This window comes from Topomyia yanbarensis, chromosome 3 (assembly GCF_030247195.1).
Source record: "Topomyia yanbarensis strain Yona2022 chromosome 3, ASM3024719v1, whole genome shotgun sequence".
NCBI classification, from domain to species: domain Eukaryota; kingdom Metazoa; phylum Arthropoda; class Insecta; order Diptera; family Culicidae; genus Topomyia; species Topomyia yanbarensis.
In genome coordinates, this window is record NC_080672.1 from 3,846,225 (window position 1) to 3,865,471 (window position 19,247).

At 42.8% G+C, this 19,247-nt stretch overlaps 1 protein-coding gene across 1 annotated transcript; it reads right to left on the reverse strand.

The window, feature by feature from the left end:
* Window positions 1-348: 348 nt before the first annotated feature.
* LOC131693152 (uncharacterized) lies at window positions 349-2,196 on the reverse strand. Its single transcript, XM_058980746.1, has one exon. It carries the CDS (start codon window positions 2,194-2,196, stop codon window positions 349-351), a length of 1,848 nt encoding a protein of 615 aa, XP_058836729.1.
* Window positions 2,197-19,247: the final 17,051 nt, after the last annotated feature.

A 19,247-nucleotide genomic window follows, 5' to 3' on the forward strand; every position in this document is an offset into this window, starting at 1 on the left:
GGTGTTTGGCGGAGATTTCAGCCATTGTAATGTAACCATGGAGTCGGACCAAAAAAACGATGAGGCGATGTTGATCTGCAGTGCTTGGATTATCCTGGAATGGAGTTTTGCGGCAAGATCAGCAGCACACAACTCCAGCCTAGGAAGAGTAACCCGCTTGAGCGGTGCTACACGAGATTTTGAAGCCAACAGTTGTACTGAAATATTGCACTGAGTGTCGATGGATCTTGCGTATGTACATGCTCCATAGGCTGTTTCGGAGGCATCTGCAAACGTGTGTAGTTGAATCTCGGCGTTCGGCAGAAAGGCATAGCGGCTCACTCTAAAACCAGTTAGCAATGGTAGCTGCTAGGAGTATCGTTTCCATTTCGTTGCTATGTTCTCGGGAACTTCATCATCCCATCCACAGGACTCCAACCACAGGTGTTGCATTAGAATTTTTCCGCGTATTATAACTGGAGCAATCAGACCCAAAGGGTCGAAAAGTTGTGAAATTTCGGAAAGTATTGCTCGCTTTGTCAACTTTCCTTTCTGGCTGATGTTAGTATCGAATCTCAATATGTCTCTTTGAGGTTCCCATGAGATGCCGAGAGCTTTGACAGTTGTCAAAGCTCTCGGCATCTTGTCGAACTTGTCGAACTTCAAAGATGAGTGAGTTCCAATTTCATCCGCCGAAAGGCCCTGTAGAACCTGGAGCTTGTTCGATGTCCATTTTCGCAGAGAAAATCCGCCTTTGGATAACAGTTCATTCAACTCAGATAGTAGTTGTGTTGCTTCTTCCACTGATTGAGCTCCGGCGATGAAATCATCAACGTAAAAGCCTTTCCGCAGAGCTGGGCTTCCCAAGGGGTACGACCTTCCTTCGTCTTCGGCAAGCTGTTGGAGGGTTCTAGTTGCAAGAAACGATGAGGAAGCGAGGCCGTAGGTAACTGTTAGAAGTTCGTAAGTTTGTATTGGTTCTTGCCGACAGAAGCGCCATAATATGCGTTGGAAGGGTGTATCATCGGTATTTAGTTTTACTTGACGGTACATTTTTTCGATGTCCGCGACCAATGCTACAGGATATGTACGAAATCTTAGAATGATTGAAAGTAAATCGTCTTGTACTACTGGTCCTACCAGCAGTGCGTCATTAAGAGAGTGACCTGATGACGTCTTGGCTGATCCGTCAAAAACGACGCGAAGCTTGGTTGTCGTGCTTGCCTCTTTGACAACCGGGTGATGTGGGAGGAAACATTGGTTGGAAACAAATTTGTCGTGGGGTGGAACCAGGCGCATATGTCCAAGGGCTATGTACTCATGAAGGAATTTACTATATTCTTTTTGCAGCTGGTCATCGTGGTACAACCTTCGCTCTAGTGATTCAAAACGTCTCTGTGCAGCTGCTTTAGACTCCCCAAGCATTTCTTCGAAGTTGGGGTGGCGGGGAAATCGCACCACGTATCTTCCCTCAGAATCTCTGGCAACATTCGCTGCATATAACTGCTCACAGTTTTGCTCATCTATGGAATAATTGGATTGGTTTGGCAGCTTTTCTGTTTCCCAAAACCGTTCTAAACTTTCCTCGAGGGTAGCAAGCGAAACAGCGGTAACGGAGTGATGCAAAACTTCATGTGAGGGTTGAAATATAGTCGCTGTTCCTGAAACTAACCATCCGAAGACGCTGTCCACTAACGTCGGCAGGGAATTGGATAGCTCAATTCTTGCAGCTGTTTTAAAACATGAGAAAAAGTGTTCGTTTCCGATAATCATATCAATACCGGCTCGTTTGTTGAAATTTGGATCAGCCAAAAATAATTTCTCGGGAAGACACCAGTCATCAATAAGCACGTCACAGGCTGGTAAGTTTGACGTTACCTTTTCCAAAATCAAGAAGTTCACATCCAAAGCGAAATCTTCCTTGCCAGATCGGACTTGCGTGGAAACGGATTGAGTTACATGTTGTGGCTGGTTACCTATTCCCTGAATAAGCACATTCGCCCTTTTTCGCTTTAACCGAAGGATTTGTACCATTCTTTCGGAAATTATGTTTGGCTGCGAACCACAGTCCAGCAAAGCTCGAGCCAAATGTTCCTTCCCATATCGATCGACTACAACCAGAACCACCGTCAGCATTAAAATACTCTTCTCGGCATCAGGCAGCGGTGAATGGTGGCCAGGTTTCGCTAATTTGACGGAAGTTGTCGCGGAAAACATCGAAGATTCATTAATGGGACCATCGCGCGTTTGTGTCGATGTTACTGGGTAACTTCCTGAGGATGAAGGGACAGTATTTTGATTAACTCGGCTTAAGTTAACGGCAAATGCTGAATGGATGAGTGAGTGGTGACGTCTTCTACAAAATCTGCAACTATACCTGGATGTACAGTTTCTCGCATAGTGATCGGCACGGAAACAATTCAGACACAAGTGATTTGCATTCATTAGACTCATTTTCTCGGCTATCGGGAGCCGTTCGAACTTTGAACACTTTATTAAGGGGTGGTGTTGGTCGCAGACATAGCATTTAAACGGAACATTCTCAGTCGCTACATGAGACAAAATATTTGCATGAATGGTCTTTTCCGAATCACCAATGCATGCTGAGGATGCGGATGGAATTGCATGGTGTTGATTGACCGAAATCGATTCCAGTACCCGCATGCGACGCTGAAGGAAGCCAATTAAACACTTGTAGGTGGGCTTGTCTAAAGTTGATGCGTGATCCTCCCAAGCTGCTAACGTGTCAGCGTGTAAACGTGTGCAAAGAAGATGCTCCAGAATAGTGCTCCATGAATCAACTGGCTCGTCCAATTGTCCCAAAATCTTCACATGTCGCTCAAATTCATCAACAATCGCATGCAATGTTGAGGCAGTCTCCCTTGCCATTTCTGTAGTAACAGCGCTTGAAGATGGCGTTTTTTAAGTAAATATTCGTTGGAGTATCGGTTGGTTAAAGAGTCCCATGCCAGTTTGTAGTTGGCGGCACTAATTCCGATGGATTCAACAATCTGCGCTGCTTCCCCTTTTAAAGCTGCGCGTAGATAATGAAATTTTTGGATATCTGCCACGTCAGGATTCGAGTGTATGAGCGCGGAAAATGTGTCGTGGAAAGCTAGCCAGTCTTTATAATCGCCAGAGAACTCCGGTAACGAGATTGTAGGCAGTTTTAGACCGTGAAGAGCGGAGGTGGACCCTGTGTTTGTGTTGTGAGGGAGATCGTTGTGTGAACTGATAGGAGGAGGGATTTTAGAGCAAAGGAAAGCTTTTATTTTGAAGAGCATAGGCTCAAAATGCGCACGGAAATTTAAATTTCTCACCAGACCTTCATTCGTTTCCTCGCCATCCTCTAATTCCGTCTGTACTTCCTCCAGTGCTTGCCAAAGCATGTTCAAATTTTCCAAGCGTATGGATGCCTCGAGTTTGTCCCGTTCCTCATTGTATCGTTCCATGAACTGCTCGGCGCGGCTCAACGAAGCGAGCAACGTAGTTCTCCTCGTTGTCAATTGCTGCTTGGTCCTAAAGCCTTCCATCGTAGCAAAAACTGTTCTACGCCACCGTCATTTGACACAACTACTAAGTGAGCCCGAACAAATTACAATTGTGTAATATCTTAAAACATTTTCCATGGAAATAATACTGATTAGAAGAAATGCTGTTTTATCGATAGGCCTGGATGACAGTATTAACAAAACTTTTTGATAACAGAGACTTACTTGTAAATAATCTAGAATATAATTAAGAGCTGTTTTATGATTTTTAGTAGTAGAAATCCATCACTTTCGTCAAAAACCATTTGGCTGCTATAAATATATTGGAATCAAAGTCTTAAAAGCCTCGGCGAATATTTGAGAAATACCTAACTTGAAGTAAATGTGCATGTATATTCACTTAAAATGAAGGAAAAATGAGTGTGTATTTAAAATAGACTGTATAATTAATGAGTACCCAAGTCGAAAATGTCTTTCCATTTACCAAAATCAAGCGAAAACGTTGAAAGAATGATAGCATGATAGGTGTCCGTATTTCCTGTGTTTATTGCATTTTACTTGTATTTCGTGAAAAATGTGGCTTCACATTATTTTTTTTAAATTGAAATGAAAATCGAAAATGACTGAGTTCCAACAAGAACGAGATTGAGAAGCTGCTTCTTCTGCTACTTCCTTTCGTAGAATCTAAAACAGAGAGGAGTCTTTTTTGTCTTGTTTTGCATGTATTTAGCGATGAAGTAGGCCGCGAAAGAGGAAGGATAATTCATTGAATTTTATCGTTCATTGAATAGATAAGAAAATTTCAGGCCCTGATGAGAATCTTCAAATTTTTGACGACAAGTATTATCGGCTCATTCATCAACGGTCGGGTCAACGGTTACCCCGCAGCAGGTCGTGGTGCGGCTTCTTTCTTCAACAGAAAGTCGTGGTAGCCGGACTCTCGCAGTCAGTCCACCGTGTCAAATTTTACTTCGCGAAGTTTTATTTCAGTACCGCTGATACTATTGATTTCGGATAGCTGTTTTTGTTAGATTAACGGCGTCTGCCCCCGGAACGGATATATCCAGTGCAGTAATGCCCCTGGCTTCTCCTGCGATTCTGTCTGCCTCTTCGTTACCATGGATACCAGCATGACCCGGAACCCAACACAGCTTGATTGGGCGGTTTCGAAGCATGTTCTCAATCTCCTGGATCATCCACGGGTGCTGGGAAGTGTCAGCTTCGATTGCTGAAAGACAGCTAGCCGAATCTGACATTATTAACAGGTCTCTGGACGTGTGATACGCAGTTAGCGCTACATTGGGGCGGAAGACCAACCGATTGTTGATAGTGTTCTCCAAATACTACCGCGCCTACTGTCTTTGAAACCATCGGTATAGACGACAATTGAGCGACTGAAACGATCTGTCAGCACCCCTGAACAACTGGACGAACTATTTCCGAAGAGCCTCCAGCTTTCACGTGCTTCTTTACGTCCCACACGATCTGGGGTTTGGATTCGTACCACTTCCGGGCGGTTAACCGCGTGCGACCACATCTGTCAAACGACCGGAGACTCGATACACCAAGCGAGGATCAGCGCTATCCTTGCTTTTTCCATCATACGAATTGCCAATCGTGCAATGGTTTGGAGAACGAGTAGCCATAATGGCTAGGATTGGGCTCGTGACATATGCTCCGGATGCGAATCTTATCATCCTATCATAGGCAGGTGCGAGAGCTTGGATGATGACATCTCCTCCTCTGCTCACGAGCCCCATGCCGTAGAACAGTCGAGAGGTAACAATTGCTAACCCGATTTACAGTAGAGACGCAAGATGACCACGAGGTAACTTGGCACCGATCATCTTCAGGATACGCAGCCTGGATTCGCAAGCCTTCTTCGTAATTTTACAATGCGCCTTAAAGTTGAGCGATCGGTCGAGGGTAACACAGAGGGTTTTCAGCAGCGTTTATGTCGGAACAGTTACACCATCTATTTACCATTTATCGACGGCTTTCACTGCGGATTGAAGTTTCCGAAGGAGCGATTGGTCTTTCTTCCCCCATACTAAAAGCAAAATGTCGTCAGCGTACAGCAAGATCTATACGGAATTCGGAACCAGCCACGAGAAACAACGTAACCGTAAGTGCTGAGCCCTGTGGGACACCATTTCTCAGCGGATGTGCTGGCGACAAATGCCCCTCCACGTTGACCTGGAACGTTCTTTCGACCAGAGAACTGTTCAGGATGTTTAGCATTCTCCCACGTATCTGCCATTACCGTGGTGTTCGTAGGATGCCATATTTCCAGGTGGTGACATAAGCCTTAGACAAGTCAAGCGAAGTTATCAAACAGTGTTCATCGCGGTCAGGTAGAGACCTCTCTAGTTCCGTGAAGTATGTGTCAGTACCCCGACTCTAGCTCGGTAGTGAACCGTCTATTCACCATCCGCTCGAATACCTTCGCCATACAGCTCATTCACGTGATTGATTGGAAAGCAGATGAACCCGAATCGCTCGAATTTGGCTTTGGGATTGGCACAATTATTCCAGTTCTCCAACAGGATGAGAATACGCCACTGCACCATATTCTGTTGAAGATCTAACATGGCAATTTTCTTCGGCAATGGCTTTCGCTGAAGCGTTGGATAACCGATGCAGTCCGGTCCTGAAGACCCGTTCCGCCCTCTGTCGAGTGCCCACAGCAACTCATTCAGTTATATATGCCGTCGGTGTCTGGCGAAAATTGTATTCGGTTTCGTTCGGCCTTTTGCTTCTTCCGTTGGAACGGTTTTGGATAGCTGGAGGTTCGGGATTATAGTTTTGTGCCACTTCTTCAACTACTTCTTCCGGCTTGTCTGTGTATCCTTTGGATCGTTTAATGACAGTTGAGCTATCCTTACGTTTCCCCTCTCAGCGTGTTCACTGTCTGCCACATCTCTGACGTAGTAGAACCTGGAGATATCTTCGCGGCAAAGTCTTCCCATGATCGCTGCTTAGCGTCCCGGATTGACCTTCTCGCTACCACCCGCGATTCTTGGAAGCTTTTAAGTGCATCAGCTTTTCGTGGGTCTTCTGTCTGGATACGTCTCAGTGCTCTGAGTGTTTTCCTACGTTTTTTTATGGCTGCTTTCACCTCTGGACACCACCATGGAACAGCTTTAGGCCTTACCTTACCAGCATTGCGTGGTATTGCAGTGTTTGCAGCAGTGATCAACTGCTCGACGAACCGCTCTTTTGAGATATCGACGCCCGGTCGTATAGCGCTGGCAGTCAGCCGTTCGTAAGCTGTCCAATCCGCTTGAGACGACTATGGGAACCGTTGTGGGTATCCGGAAGCGTTCGCCAGATGAATTTCGAGGCCACAGCTTCGGAGCAGATCGGTGAGATCGATGGTTGATGTGGTACCGGAAGCTGGATCTATTTGGGTATGTCACCCGTTGTTGCTAATGACTAGCTGTTCCGTCAGTTTATCTGCGCTGAAGTAGCCTAGTGCGGTAGGTTTCGTGGAACTCCAGCAAATATGGTGCACGTTAAAGTCGCCTAGTACAAGCACTGGACGTGGAAGCTTTGCGAGGAAGTCACCCAGCTGTTCTTGACACTGTTAAGTATTGGGAGGGATGTAGATTGACACCACCGTCATTTGTTGTGGCAGTTGGATCCGAACTGCGATTGCTTGTATACTGGCATCGACATCGATTTGCTCAAATGGTACACCATCCCGGATGGCAAGGCCTACTCCTTGTTGCCAGTATCGACAACTCCCAGTTTTCAGCGTAATTGTTACCGATGAAATCTGCTGGGACTACTCGGTTGTTCACTTTAGTTTCCTGAAGCGCTATCAGGCTCGGTCCGTACTCGCAAATCAGCTGATGTTGGTTCGCAGACCCCGGATGTTCCATTGAATGGTGAAGCATCTGTTGTCTCGATTGGCGAAAGTCACTGACGAAGACGATGTTGACGGCGAAGGTGATTACCTGGTGTTTCGTTGGTACCGGGACGTTGTTGTGCCGATTTGAACCGGGATATCGGTGATCTGGTGCTCTTCCCCCGGTCGATCCCTTCATGGTGAAGTGGGGAAGCTACTTTCTTCTCAACTTCCCCAAACAGGGTAACTGCTGCTCGCATCTGTAACGGTAGAAGCCGCAACGGAATTCGCTCCAAGATGATTTGAAATTGGACTGACCTGTGGGACGTCTAGCCCCACAGTGCCAGCCGCTGTCGAAACTACTACACGATTACTTCCAGAACTACCGACAGCGACCGGCACTGGGGAAGGACTTTGTGCGGTTTTTGTTGTTATAGCTGTTCCATCTCGAAACGATGATCTCGATGGGCCTTCGATGGGTGCGTATCGTCGATGTTGTTATTCAAATCTGAAAGAACATCAAAACAAGCAGTACCTACGAGAGGATTCACAACTTCGAAGCTGACCTTAGGAAGGTCCAGCCCAACAGTACCAACCGCTGTCGTACAAACTACACGAACACCGACTGCGATCGGCACTGTGTAGTTATGCTCGTGTTCTTGGAGATGACGATCGGGTTGCTCTGGTTTGTGGGTTTGTTGGTTGAAGTGGTAAAAGCGGTGTTCCTATCGGCCACAGAGGTGAATTCACTATCAACGGGTTGGGGTATGACGGCCCGGATCTTGTGGTCAGTATTCGTGCGTGGTTTGTCGTTGGTATCCAAACGTTGATGAAAATTAGAATTATCGAAGAGGCTGGCTAGCAGGCGTCTCGGTAATCTGGAAAATATGCTGTGGCCCGGTCACCCGATACCAACCAAATGGACAATAAAGGCGAAGAAAAGGAAAGATCTTACCTTATTTGCCCCTTCAACGTCGACTTTTCTAAAGTGTTCCTACCATTTTGGGCCACACTGTAGGTAAACAGAATCGCAACTACCTTTTCCGCTTCCACGTTGCCTTTAATGGATAAAACGCGCAAAACAAAAACCACTTTGCAATTTTTTTTCCTTTTTGTCGCCGTTCCAACACTTTTGGCACGCACTGTGGCGTCCAATTCGCACTGTACCACACTGTACCACTCTCTTCGGCAGATCAAAGCAAGCAAAAAAATATTTTTCTTTTTTTAAAAACTTTTCCTCAATTTTCCAACTTGAAAAAAAACTTGCTTCCAGCCCACCGTCACAGTCACACTCGCAGCCGGCACAGCCAGTGAATGAAACTGGCCGGGCAACCGCTCTGGCAGCCACAGCGATGGCTGTTTGTTTTGATTTTCTTGCCGTGCAGGTAAACTAAAATCCCTTTATTTTAGCCGTTTCTTCACCGATTTTCATAAAACTTTCACGGTTAGTCACTGAAAAACCACTTCACTCGTCTAACCGCACTAGTTTGGATCGCGGCGATTGCGAAAAACACGCCAAAAACACTGTGTAAAAATCGAGAACGCGCGCTGTTTAGACCGTACGGAACGGTGTTTCCAACTCAGATTATCGGATTGTTGTTAACAGTGTTGCTGCCACATTCGACTTCCGCTTGACGAGGAATGCGATTGAAGTTTAGTTTTTATCTATCCTTACATTTATTTAATTTTATTTCAGAGAAAGATAAGAGAGTCCACTTAACCGCCCGCAGCCGCTAATGTCCTCTTTCAATACTCTACTATACACCGCTTGTACCCAGAAGACAGCAATAAACGAGCTTAGAGAAAAGGAAGGAAATTATTTTCCGCGTGACTTGTTGCCATTCCGTTCCGCTTCAAAGAAACCTTCATTTACCCGAACAAAGGCTTTGATAAAACTTTACAGTTCAGAAAGTGCAACATTTTAGGTTAGAATTAGACACTATTTAATTCCATGAGTTGAAATTTAAAGTGTAGTTCAAAAATTTGTTTCAATTTTGCAGCCCTGTCTCACAAACTCTTAAGCCGAAGATTTTCCCCATCTTCAGCACAATCCGTGCTCGTGGGCTTACAAAAAGAACAAATTTACGGCTCCAATGAAATCCAAGAGGATTTCGCACATGCTACCCGAAATGTTCCCGCGTGGCAGCATCGTCTGCTGCGGGACTTTTCAAGACACGACTTAGCGCGTTGAGCTCGTAAAAATCGAATAAACCGACTGCAAAGCAGCAGTGAGAAGCAATTAAGCACTTTTCCTCCATCAACATTTCCACCCTGAAAGATGCCTCAAATTGCTTAATTCGCTTAGTGCTACTGAGATTTGAAAAGGAAAATTTTCTCACTCCGGTTCAGCTTGACAATCAATTATTACACCAAAAAGGAATCTTGATTATAGCTCTTTAGCAATCAAGTGAAAATATTAATTGTAACTTACCTTTTTACACCAGTTTTTGGTGATCATAATAGCCAGAGTTCGCAGAATTACAACAACACAGCACAGCCTAACCTGTCAAAACCAAGCGACTCACTTTCGGGACAAATAAACATAAACAGAATACATCGTTATAGGAGCAGCAGTGTCATGACACACTTGGATAATTTCAACTAAATTTGAACACCATTTCAAAAGAAAGCAGTGTAGTGTAGTGCTGTGTCACAGACTAAACGTCGGAACTCAATTTAAAATATCTGTTTAATCATGGGTTGCTTTCTGTAGCTTCTGTTAGGCAACGTTTTCCGACAAATTTTTTGAACTGGGCCTGACGGAACATTCTATTTCGACCTTTAGGACTTGCTGCCAAAAATAGCCACCTATTTAAAAACGTAGGGAGGTAGTTGAATGGAAAATCGATTGTGCCTGCTTCCACCAGTGTGTCGCCCCGGGAGTCACGGTGAAAATTCAATTTGAATGGAAATGCAAACATCTTTCTCGCTCGTTTCGGGTTGAACCGTTTTGCCGTTCCTTTTTCTTTTCTTTTTTTTCTTGAATCATCGAAGGGTGGAACTTGACGTTATTCACTCGGTGACAATGACAACATTCAATTGATCATTGTATTTCGTTTCCTATCAAGTGACGACGACGACGTCGACGACGACTCTTCTGCACAATCGAGTTCATTCGGAGAATGCGGAAAATCTGGTTGTACGAGACGATACGGTATTGTATGAAATGTTGAGGGAAAAATGCCTATTCCACAGGTGAAAAAAGGAAGGATGCTTGTCCTTATTCGAATGAGATTTTTTTTCTTCCAGCAATGATGATTGGGACTTTTGCCTTTTTCCAAGATGGTAGAGTGTGCTTTGTGATGTGCTTATGATAAACTGGAATCAGTTTCTCCAGAAGTACTGCATACAATCAAAAGAATTCGCATATTTTCAATTATTTTCTATTAACCCTTTCATGCCCAACTTTTTTCTAGTGCATGTAGGGTTTCAAAACTATTTTTCCTTGAAAGCGGTGGAGTCAAGAAACACGAAAAGCCTTTTTTTATAAAGATAGATGCTTCCCTCGCAGTGCTAGAAGCTGCTAAATTTTTACCTTCCAATGCTCAATACAATTCCCCTAGAATATTTACAATAGTCCTACTTGTGTGGAAAACGTAACCAAAGACAGTCTAAATCGATAAGTTTTATCAGTTTTTAATAATATTGCAACATAGCGAAGATATAATAAAAAATCATTTTCCATCGTCAACGTAAACTATCCCTGGCAGCACTGATCCATCGGAATCCAATCAGACGAATTGCAATAACTTCAGTTCTAGAGCTGATCCTTGTAACTATTAATACTCAAATGAAAGGCAATAGACACATTTATTAGCCTTACTTGTTTTTGCGAGCAAATCTTGCCTCAATCAAAAATTATAGTTGTTTAAAAACGTTGTTGTTCACAAACAACATGGGCATGAATGGGTTAAATCCATCCCTGTGAATAGTATTGGAAATTTCTTTTTGGGTTAATTTAAAGAGGGAACTGTTTCCAAAAGATAACTGAATTAGGAATTTTGATGGTGAACCAACAATTCAGTCGCGCAATTGCTTTTCTGCAAGGGTAGATGCGAATGGTATGAAGTTCCGAAATCGGATTCACAAAGATCACACGAATAACACTCAGCATGCTGAAATTGAATTTGCAACATTCAATCAGAATAATGCGAATAAACGACCTACAATAAAAGTTGGAGGAATAGAGCATGCATCGTAGAATCCGCTTAAAGTATATTAGAATATAAAAGTGAGATATAAAATTCAAGCTTAAAAATCGAAAAAAACGATTCTTAGAAAAAAGTTATTCAAGCCGACTTTGAATTTTCAATGTAACGATGCTCGGTTTGGTTTTTGTCCTTTAGTCAGTGGATTCTTAAATTTTCTGGAGATGGCCGGTTGAAGATTTCCAATAGTTCGTGAAATGTTGAGCAATGCTGTGATGAAAAGCCTTGACGATGGTGAGGGATATGGACGAGTGTCTGTTGAGAGAGGCAAACCGATCGGCGTCCTGGTTTCTTCGAATCCCGCTGAGCTCCGGAACTCAGCAGATGGTAGTCAGCTGGCTATAGGTTGCTTCACTGGCTTGAATAAACGGGCGTCGTTATTCCCCTATCCGACGTGCTGATAATACTGATAAAGAATCTGTTAGTATTAATGTAGGAAGGTTCTCTTACCTCCTGCGTATGGCCAGAAGGATTCAAGTTACGTCAGCCGAGATAATGGAGCAGGAAGGTGATAGACGGAGGAAGAGGCCGACTTAAATGCGACTTAAACCCTGGTAGGTCTTAGACCCGTCTGTGTAGAGATTTGAATGATTCGCATATCTTCTTTAAACAGGGCCGGCGGAAAGAGTGGGTAGTATGGGTAGTACTACCCACTCGAAAATTACCAAGGGGGGAATTACCCACTCGAAAGTTTGAAACAAACCAAAACCTGAGATTATCTACGTATGTGTCTTGCGCACAAAATTCTTGCATCTGAAATTCTCGATTTAAAACGATTTCATATTTTTATTCAGATACAAATTTATTTGCTTTACAATTTAAATTTCTTGAGAATATGAGATAATAAGGGTTTGTTTGAAATTTGGAATTATTTCTCATATTTATACTCCTGGGAATACATTTTGACACATCTACATCTTAAAACAAGGAGTTCAGATCGTTGGACAAAAAATATTAATACAATTTTATTCATACTATGGGAAGTAGCTAGAAATATTTTTAAGGACAAGATATATAATTTTTATTTTTTCAACATGAACAATCATTTGATTAAAAATTGAAACAAGGAGAAACAATCACTAGACAATCAATAGACTTTCTATAACCCAGCGAACATTTTGATTCACTTTAATAAGTTGCAATTTGATTAACTGTACTCTTAAACGATATAAATTGATTGTATAAAATGCACAGATCCCTTCTATGTGAACAAAAGTGGAGGCCATATGCGTACAACAAATCGGTATAGTAGAACTATGCGATTTACGACGAATTTTGATCTCATCAGAAGCATTATACAATCATCTAGCTTATCTGTTTATATGTGATCAACTTTACAATCACACATGAAGGTTTATGCAGCTTAAGGTCCCCAATGTGGTAACAAGGAGTATTTTTTTAAAAATAACATGAAAATAAAAAATCAGGATGACATTTCTATAATTCTATTATAAGACATAGGTTACGTTTATAAGAGACATAGGTTACGCCCACACTGTTTTTCATGGGTGAGTTTGGAGTTACTGGAACATCAATTATTAAATTAGCTGCTACGATTTACTTCCACAGTTTCGAACCTGAGATCTTCGTATTCTCAGCATAGCCGCTATGTACTCACCTATTTATACACTGTCAAGCAACGATTACATTTGATCATTTTTATCGCTTTGTGATTACGATCTAAAAATACCATAATCCAACCTAAATATGGCCCTTCAGATACCTTCTATACCTGTCAAATCAAAACCTACATTCTTTACTCAAGCCATTTTTATTGCTCAAATATTGAACTAGTCTGGCAGAGAATTTGCGAAGTGCTATAAGGAGGTGACTATTTTTTTTATCGATTTTGCAGTTTAATCCAATTGCAAATTAATTTCTTTACAATGTTTCAAAATTGTGTTTATTATTCCGCATGTACAATTTAGTTTGAAGTTGTAGTGGACTAATAAATAACTTCAAGTCAACATTGTATTTCGATCACAGATTTGCATTTTATGTGAACTTTTTACAACAAAACATAATTTTTGCTTGCACTATTTGTAATTTTGATTTAGTCTGTCATTATTTGTAATTTATTGTAAACTTTTATATACGATTGCTGGTTTGCTGGGAAAGATGTTGATTCCAACATCATTAGCAGTGACCGTATCAGTGAAAGCGAGGAGAGGGCGGACAAAAAGGACAGGGAAAAAACTTGTTGCTTTGTGGCAAACGAAAGATCACTATCCGCTAGGAACTCTTGGGATCACATTTGTAGGTAGCTGCTAGAAAGTCAACTAAAAGAGAAGATATAAATAAGTTTGGAGGAGACGTGCTCGTACTAGAACCAGGCCGAATGGATTCGTTTAACGGAGATCTGCTGCTAGAACACGAGGTGCACGACCAGACAACATGCTTAATGTCGCGATAGCTGTCACCCCAAGCGCAGAGAACGCTCTCCACGACCCCAATACGCCGGTGATGCGCATTCAACGTATAATGATTGGACATGACCCGAGATGTCACTCGAAGGAAGTCACGACCTTCATCCTTCCTTTTTAACCAAGGTTGGTTGATACCTTTGCGATTCCTAAACTTCCCTTATCCCATGAAATTTGCCAATTTTCGAGCATCCTCTGACAAGAAATACTGAAAAATTCGTTAAAGCTGCATGATATTCTTCAAATATTGCCTTCTGATGCCTAAGTATCCGTCTTATCATTATCATTCTAATGTAAGTGCCACTTTTCTCATTACCCGGAATAGAACAATGCGAAAGAACGCAAACTAATATTTGTAATCGGGAACGATTTTAACATAAAGAATCTATCTAATATTTTCTCCAGAAAAAAACAAAGAGTGCTTTCCATGCTCTATCGATCGAAGCGCCTACTCGGAGCCTACTGTAACGATGTGGATATGCTCGTAGGGAATTATGCAACGATAAGTTTTGTGGGGAGAACGCTTAGCGCGAGTTTCTTTGCTGCCAGATAAATTTGTGTGTTTGAAAAACAATTATTACGTTTATACACATTATATTAATTTCAGCGCGAAACGTCTATCATTTGAATGTGAATCTACGTGAAATGTTGTTATTGCCGATGAAGGGTTCTTAGTTCCGTGTATTCCGATCAAAGGTCGAATCGAGTACACAACGTAGGGGTTAGCTACCAGACGAAATATTGTTTCTCTCGTTAACCCGTTGACGAACCGGTACCAATAACCGCCTTTTTCAGTTTTCATCATCGTTTGCGTTTCTAACGTCGCGTATATTCGGAAAAATTTGGGCGATGCGACGTTCAAAAAGTCATCATAGTGCCTTTTCGCAAACAATTCGGTGCACTCTTTGCCCACAACGGAGTGGGAAACTGTCCACGGTTGTTCGCACCGGGTATTCGTTTAAACGCAGTGTATAGAAACAAGCCAGTCAAAACGTTGTACACGCGTAGCTCTTTCAGTAACATAGATCGGTTATCAGAATGAAGACAAACCCATGGCAGACCGTTGGAGTTAAAGTCTTCTGGAACCAGCTGATGTGCGATGTATATGGAAACAATACCAATAAATCTTTGCTATGATTCAGATTTAACAAGCGACAACTTTAATAGCTGGTACCGAGCAAAGGCTAATCCGATTGAAATAGTAGCACGTTTTGATCCCCAAAACGCTCCTCAATATTGTTTTCTCGGCCATGGCGAAAAAGGTTAAAATTGTGAAAGATCTACGTCGGAAGTAAACCAGGTTTAACACAATACAAATGTGTAAAACGTAGGAAAATAATAAGACTAAAATATAGAGACACTTGGAGGTTTGGATGTCTTATGTGGACTTTCCGAAACGAAACCAGGAGACACTTTCTTCGGTTTTGTAGTAGCGCCCATCAAGGGACACGTCTAGGCAGAAGATGTTCCCTCGACGGGATTGTCAGAATCTCGCTCTTTAGTGAAAGCGTAGAAATTAGTCGTGACCAGTGCTTTCTTTAACATTTCTTTCCAGCGTTTCTCAAAAGAATGCTTCACTTTTCCCCCTATAATGTGCGGGGTATGTCGACAATTCATTCGGAGTCTCTCCACAGAAGAAAAAGTTTTTTTGATTCTCTCCGCATTTTTCACACCGTGCCTTGTTTCTACAATGGGCCCATTTTTTGCAATGACGGCAGTTCAAAAGAGCAAACAAGTAGACGAGCCCCGTAAACATGAACAAATCTGGCGAAAGGCTCAAAATGAAGCTGATGGAAAATAAGTTTTCTTATACTCCTCGATTTTTGCTGAACGCAATTGCTTGCATACCAGAACTTTCACTGACTAACGCTCGGGGATATTGAAGGAGCCACCCCCTATTTCGCAATTAAGGCCCTTCTCGGAAACTACACCATCAATCTCTACTTCCCGGTGGGTACGTAGACGAAATACTTTTTCGTTCGCGGTCAAGTGTTGTTTAGTTAGATCTCGTGATATATCGATGCTGTTAAATGGCTTGCCTTTGGTCCGGAAGTAGACCATCCAGGGGCCGGTTGTATTATATAGAATTTGCATCGAAAATGAGACTTATCGGTATTATTTTTGCCATCGAAGAAATATTCAAATTGACCTCCACAAAGCCTGAAAGGATGTCAGTCGTCGGAGATACCTTTCCATTAGTCAACACTATCATGCCGGCTTCAGTACTCGCGAAAGGAAGGTTTTATAGAAGGGAACGGAAAATCAATGCAACGAAATTAAAAGAATGGAGTGATTGGTACTTATAGCTAGGGAACATTTGTAGTTTCTGTATTTAACAAACACATTTTCGCTGAGAAGTCGGACATACAGCCCTGTTAATAAAGGGTGTTTCCAAATAGCCACCAGATATTATCAGGGAATTTTCCTTTACGTACGTAGAGAAATCACTCCCAATCTTACTACCCACTCGGGAAAAAGATGTTCCGCCGGCCCTATCTTTAAATGACTTCAAGAAATTTGATTTGTACAACTCTTGAAACCGCGGAAGGATGATTTGTAGTGTGATTTTCGCATTTACCGGTGTTGGACATCATCCAGGGAGCCACGATAGGACGAGTGTCGAAGGTGAGGTAGAGCGTCTTTTTCTCTGTGATGGGGACTGGGCCACTGGATCATTATTTATATGCGGTTGGTTGCGGATGATTACTTATATGGAAAAGATCCGTGGCTCGTCGGCATCTGTCGAGACATCCCAGGATAGGGCCGGTGCAGGGGAATAAGCATTTTCCGCAAAGGATTTGCTTCTATGTTCTACCCTGCTGACTGTCTCGGGTGTTATAGACCTCTGCCGTTTTCTGGATGTTGATGGGTTACCAGACCGTGTTCCCGGTGACGACAAAAAATATGGCGAGCTGTCCACTTATCTATTTCTTCTCGGGAACTTTTGTTTCGAAATCTAAAAGGATGCCACTACATCTGGCTATTGAGCTAAGGGCCTGTTGGATTGAAGTCTGTGATCAGTGAGACCAGGCAGTCATCTTCTGGTGCTTTCAACGGGAGACCTGCCGAGACGCTTCGGGTTGCCGAAGAACATGTTCGGAGTTTCAAAGGACTGACATAATGTTTGAGGGAGATATAGTCGATGTCTTTGTTGCCGTGAGGTTCGGCGTTGTTTGTTCTACGCATTTCAGGCAGACAGTCTCCCTGCCAAGTGTCTTGTCTATAGGCGGGGCTGCGGACACGGCCGGATAATCTGCTGCAGGTTGGTTGAAGCAGTTATGATTTTTTGTTTTGACTGAAGAACTGTTTCCAGGTTATGGGGAGCTATAGTATTTACCTAGGAGTTGTCCAATGATCCCGCCGCGGAACCCGCCGGGGGCTTATCGGTATGGACCGGTACTTCCCTGAACGGGGTCGATGGGGGTGAGTAGGACGTTGGACACCCACTGGTTGGTGGATAACTGCTCGATAGAGATTAATTTTGAGGTGTTTGATTTTCTATATCACGCTCCTTCTTCGCTCGGTTTCGAGTTTTCCTTCGGTTTTCAAGATCTTGTTGCACAGTGTTCGTGGTAATGAAAAGATTTCTTTCTAATAGTGTAGCTATTTGATCTTTGTTTAGCTTCTTGACCGGGATCGGCGCCTTAGGTCGGGTGGTACCTGTGGATGTCTTCAGCCTTATATGTTTTTGTAGATCCGAGAAAGCGAGTCGCAGGCAACGTTGCCAAGTATTTCAAACTTAAATCTGCCACTCTCGAGTAAAAATGTCTTCAAAAATGCCCGTGTTGTATCCGGCGGGCTGAAATCTCTCGAAGTATTTCAGCCGAGAATTGACCTACTGGTTTCTGTTCCCATGTCATGAGAGGCGACTAACAACAGATGTGGCTGTGGTCCACTAGGAGGTTGATAACAGTCCATTATCTTTCACAACCCATATCGTAGGAGGCGACTGAAAACTGTAGTCTTCGAGTCGAACTTTTTCTCCATGTCAAGGACTAAATGGCTGGCATGATTAAAATATGCCAGTCGCGCACGGTGTGTCGTGGGTATGCTGTGTTAAGCGAATATCTTATACAGTGGACGTTTGTTTCTTCGAAAATCGTGAGATTCGAACGATGGTCACGTCACTAATACCCACTTCGGGATTCGCTATAGGTGATTATAAGACAACGTGTTTGGTATCTTCTAGTAGCTGTACAATAATTGACGGTGATGAAATGTACAATGCTCTGATGGACCATAGTTCGTGTATCCCAAATTAATCTTCAGCATAGACGTACAGCAACTATGAATCTATCCCAGCTTACTCAGGAGGCAAAAGCTTTCATAGGTTCAAGGTCCGTATTTCCATGAAGGAAACTTCTATGTTGGAAAGGTACTTAACCCCGTCTTCGTAGCTTAGAACAAAATGACATGACAAATCCACGCAAAATGCCTCGTGCATGTAAACTTACGAATAGTGCTAACGACGCATATCTTTTATCCGAACTCAAACTCGTGATATTTGTGCTGTCACAGTCAATGTAAATGTTGATAACATGAACAGGAAATACGTATATTGTTCGTCATATTCACCGCATAATGAATCATCATCTTCTGATTCACCACATATCAATTTAAGAATTTAAGCAGTACAAATTTTCATATACTGAATGTAGCAAATCACCCAACATTGGCACGATCTGGTAGATAAGAGGTGTTAGATGTAACACTCTGCTCTGACTGTACTACGCATGAGTTGGCAAACTGGCTCATACCAAACGAGCTCGAACCGTCGTTATCTGATCATAAGTACATCGTCTTTGATCATTTGAACGCCTGGATGTACCAACCTCTTGCGGTTCTACTGTGTGATAATTCAATTTTGCATAAGTGGTAGAAAAAATTGGATTTAATTGTGTGGACTTTGCTAGATTGTAAATTCCCACTCGTTTTGATGAAACTGTTGATTTCGTGTAGATCCTTTTTGGATTTTCGGGGAATCGAAAATTGTCTTACTTTCCACAGCATCAGGTGTGAATACTGGCAGTTGCGAGAAACGTGCTCCTTCTAATACCACCGCAGAGGTGCTATCTGCAACAAAGCTTCGGTTCAATGTATAGAGTCTTCGAGTCTCAATACTTATCGAGTGCAAGCAAGGTTGGAGAAAGGTAACTTTTCGATTGCGCTGAAGGATGATCTGTTACAAAGATCTTCACGGGTGTCTCCTTTCAATCTCTCCTAACTCACTGCTCCCCTGTTTTAATGAGTTTTGCTAGGTATGGTATTGTTTGGTTCTTTCGTTTTATTGTCGAAC

Coding starts and splice junctions, on each gene's coding strand:
- LOC131693152 (XM_058980746.1), bottom strand. CDS start 2,196: ATGTTTTCCGCGACAACTTCCGTCAAATTAGCGAAACCTGGCCACCAT.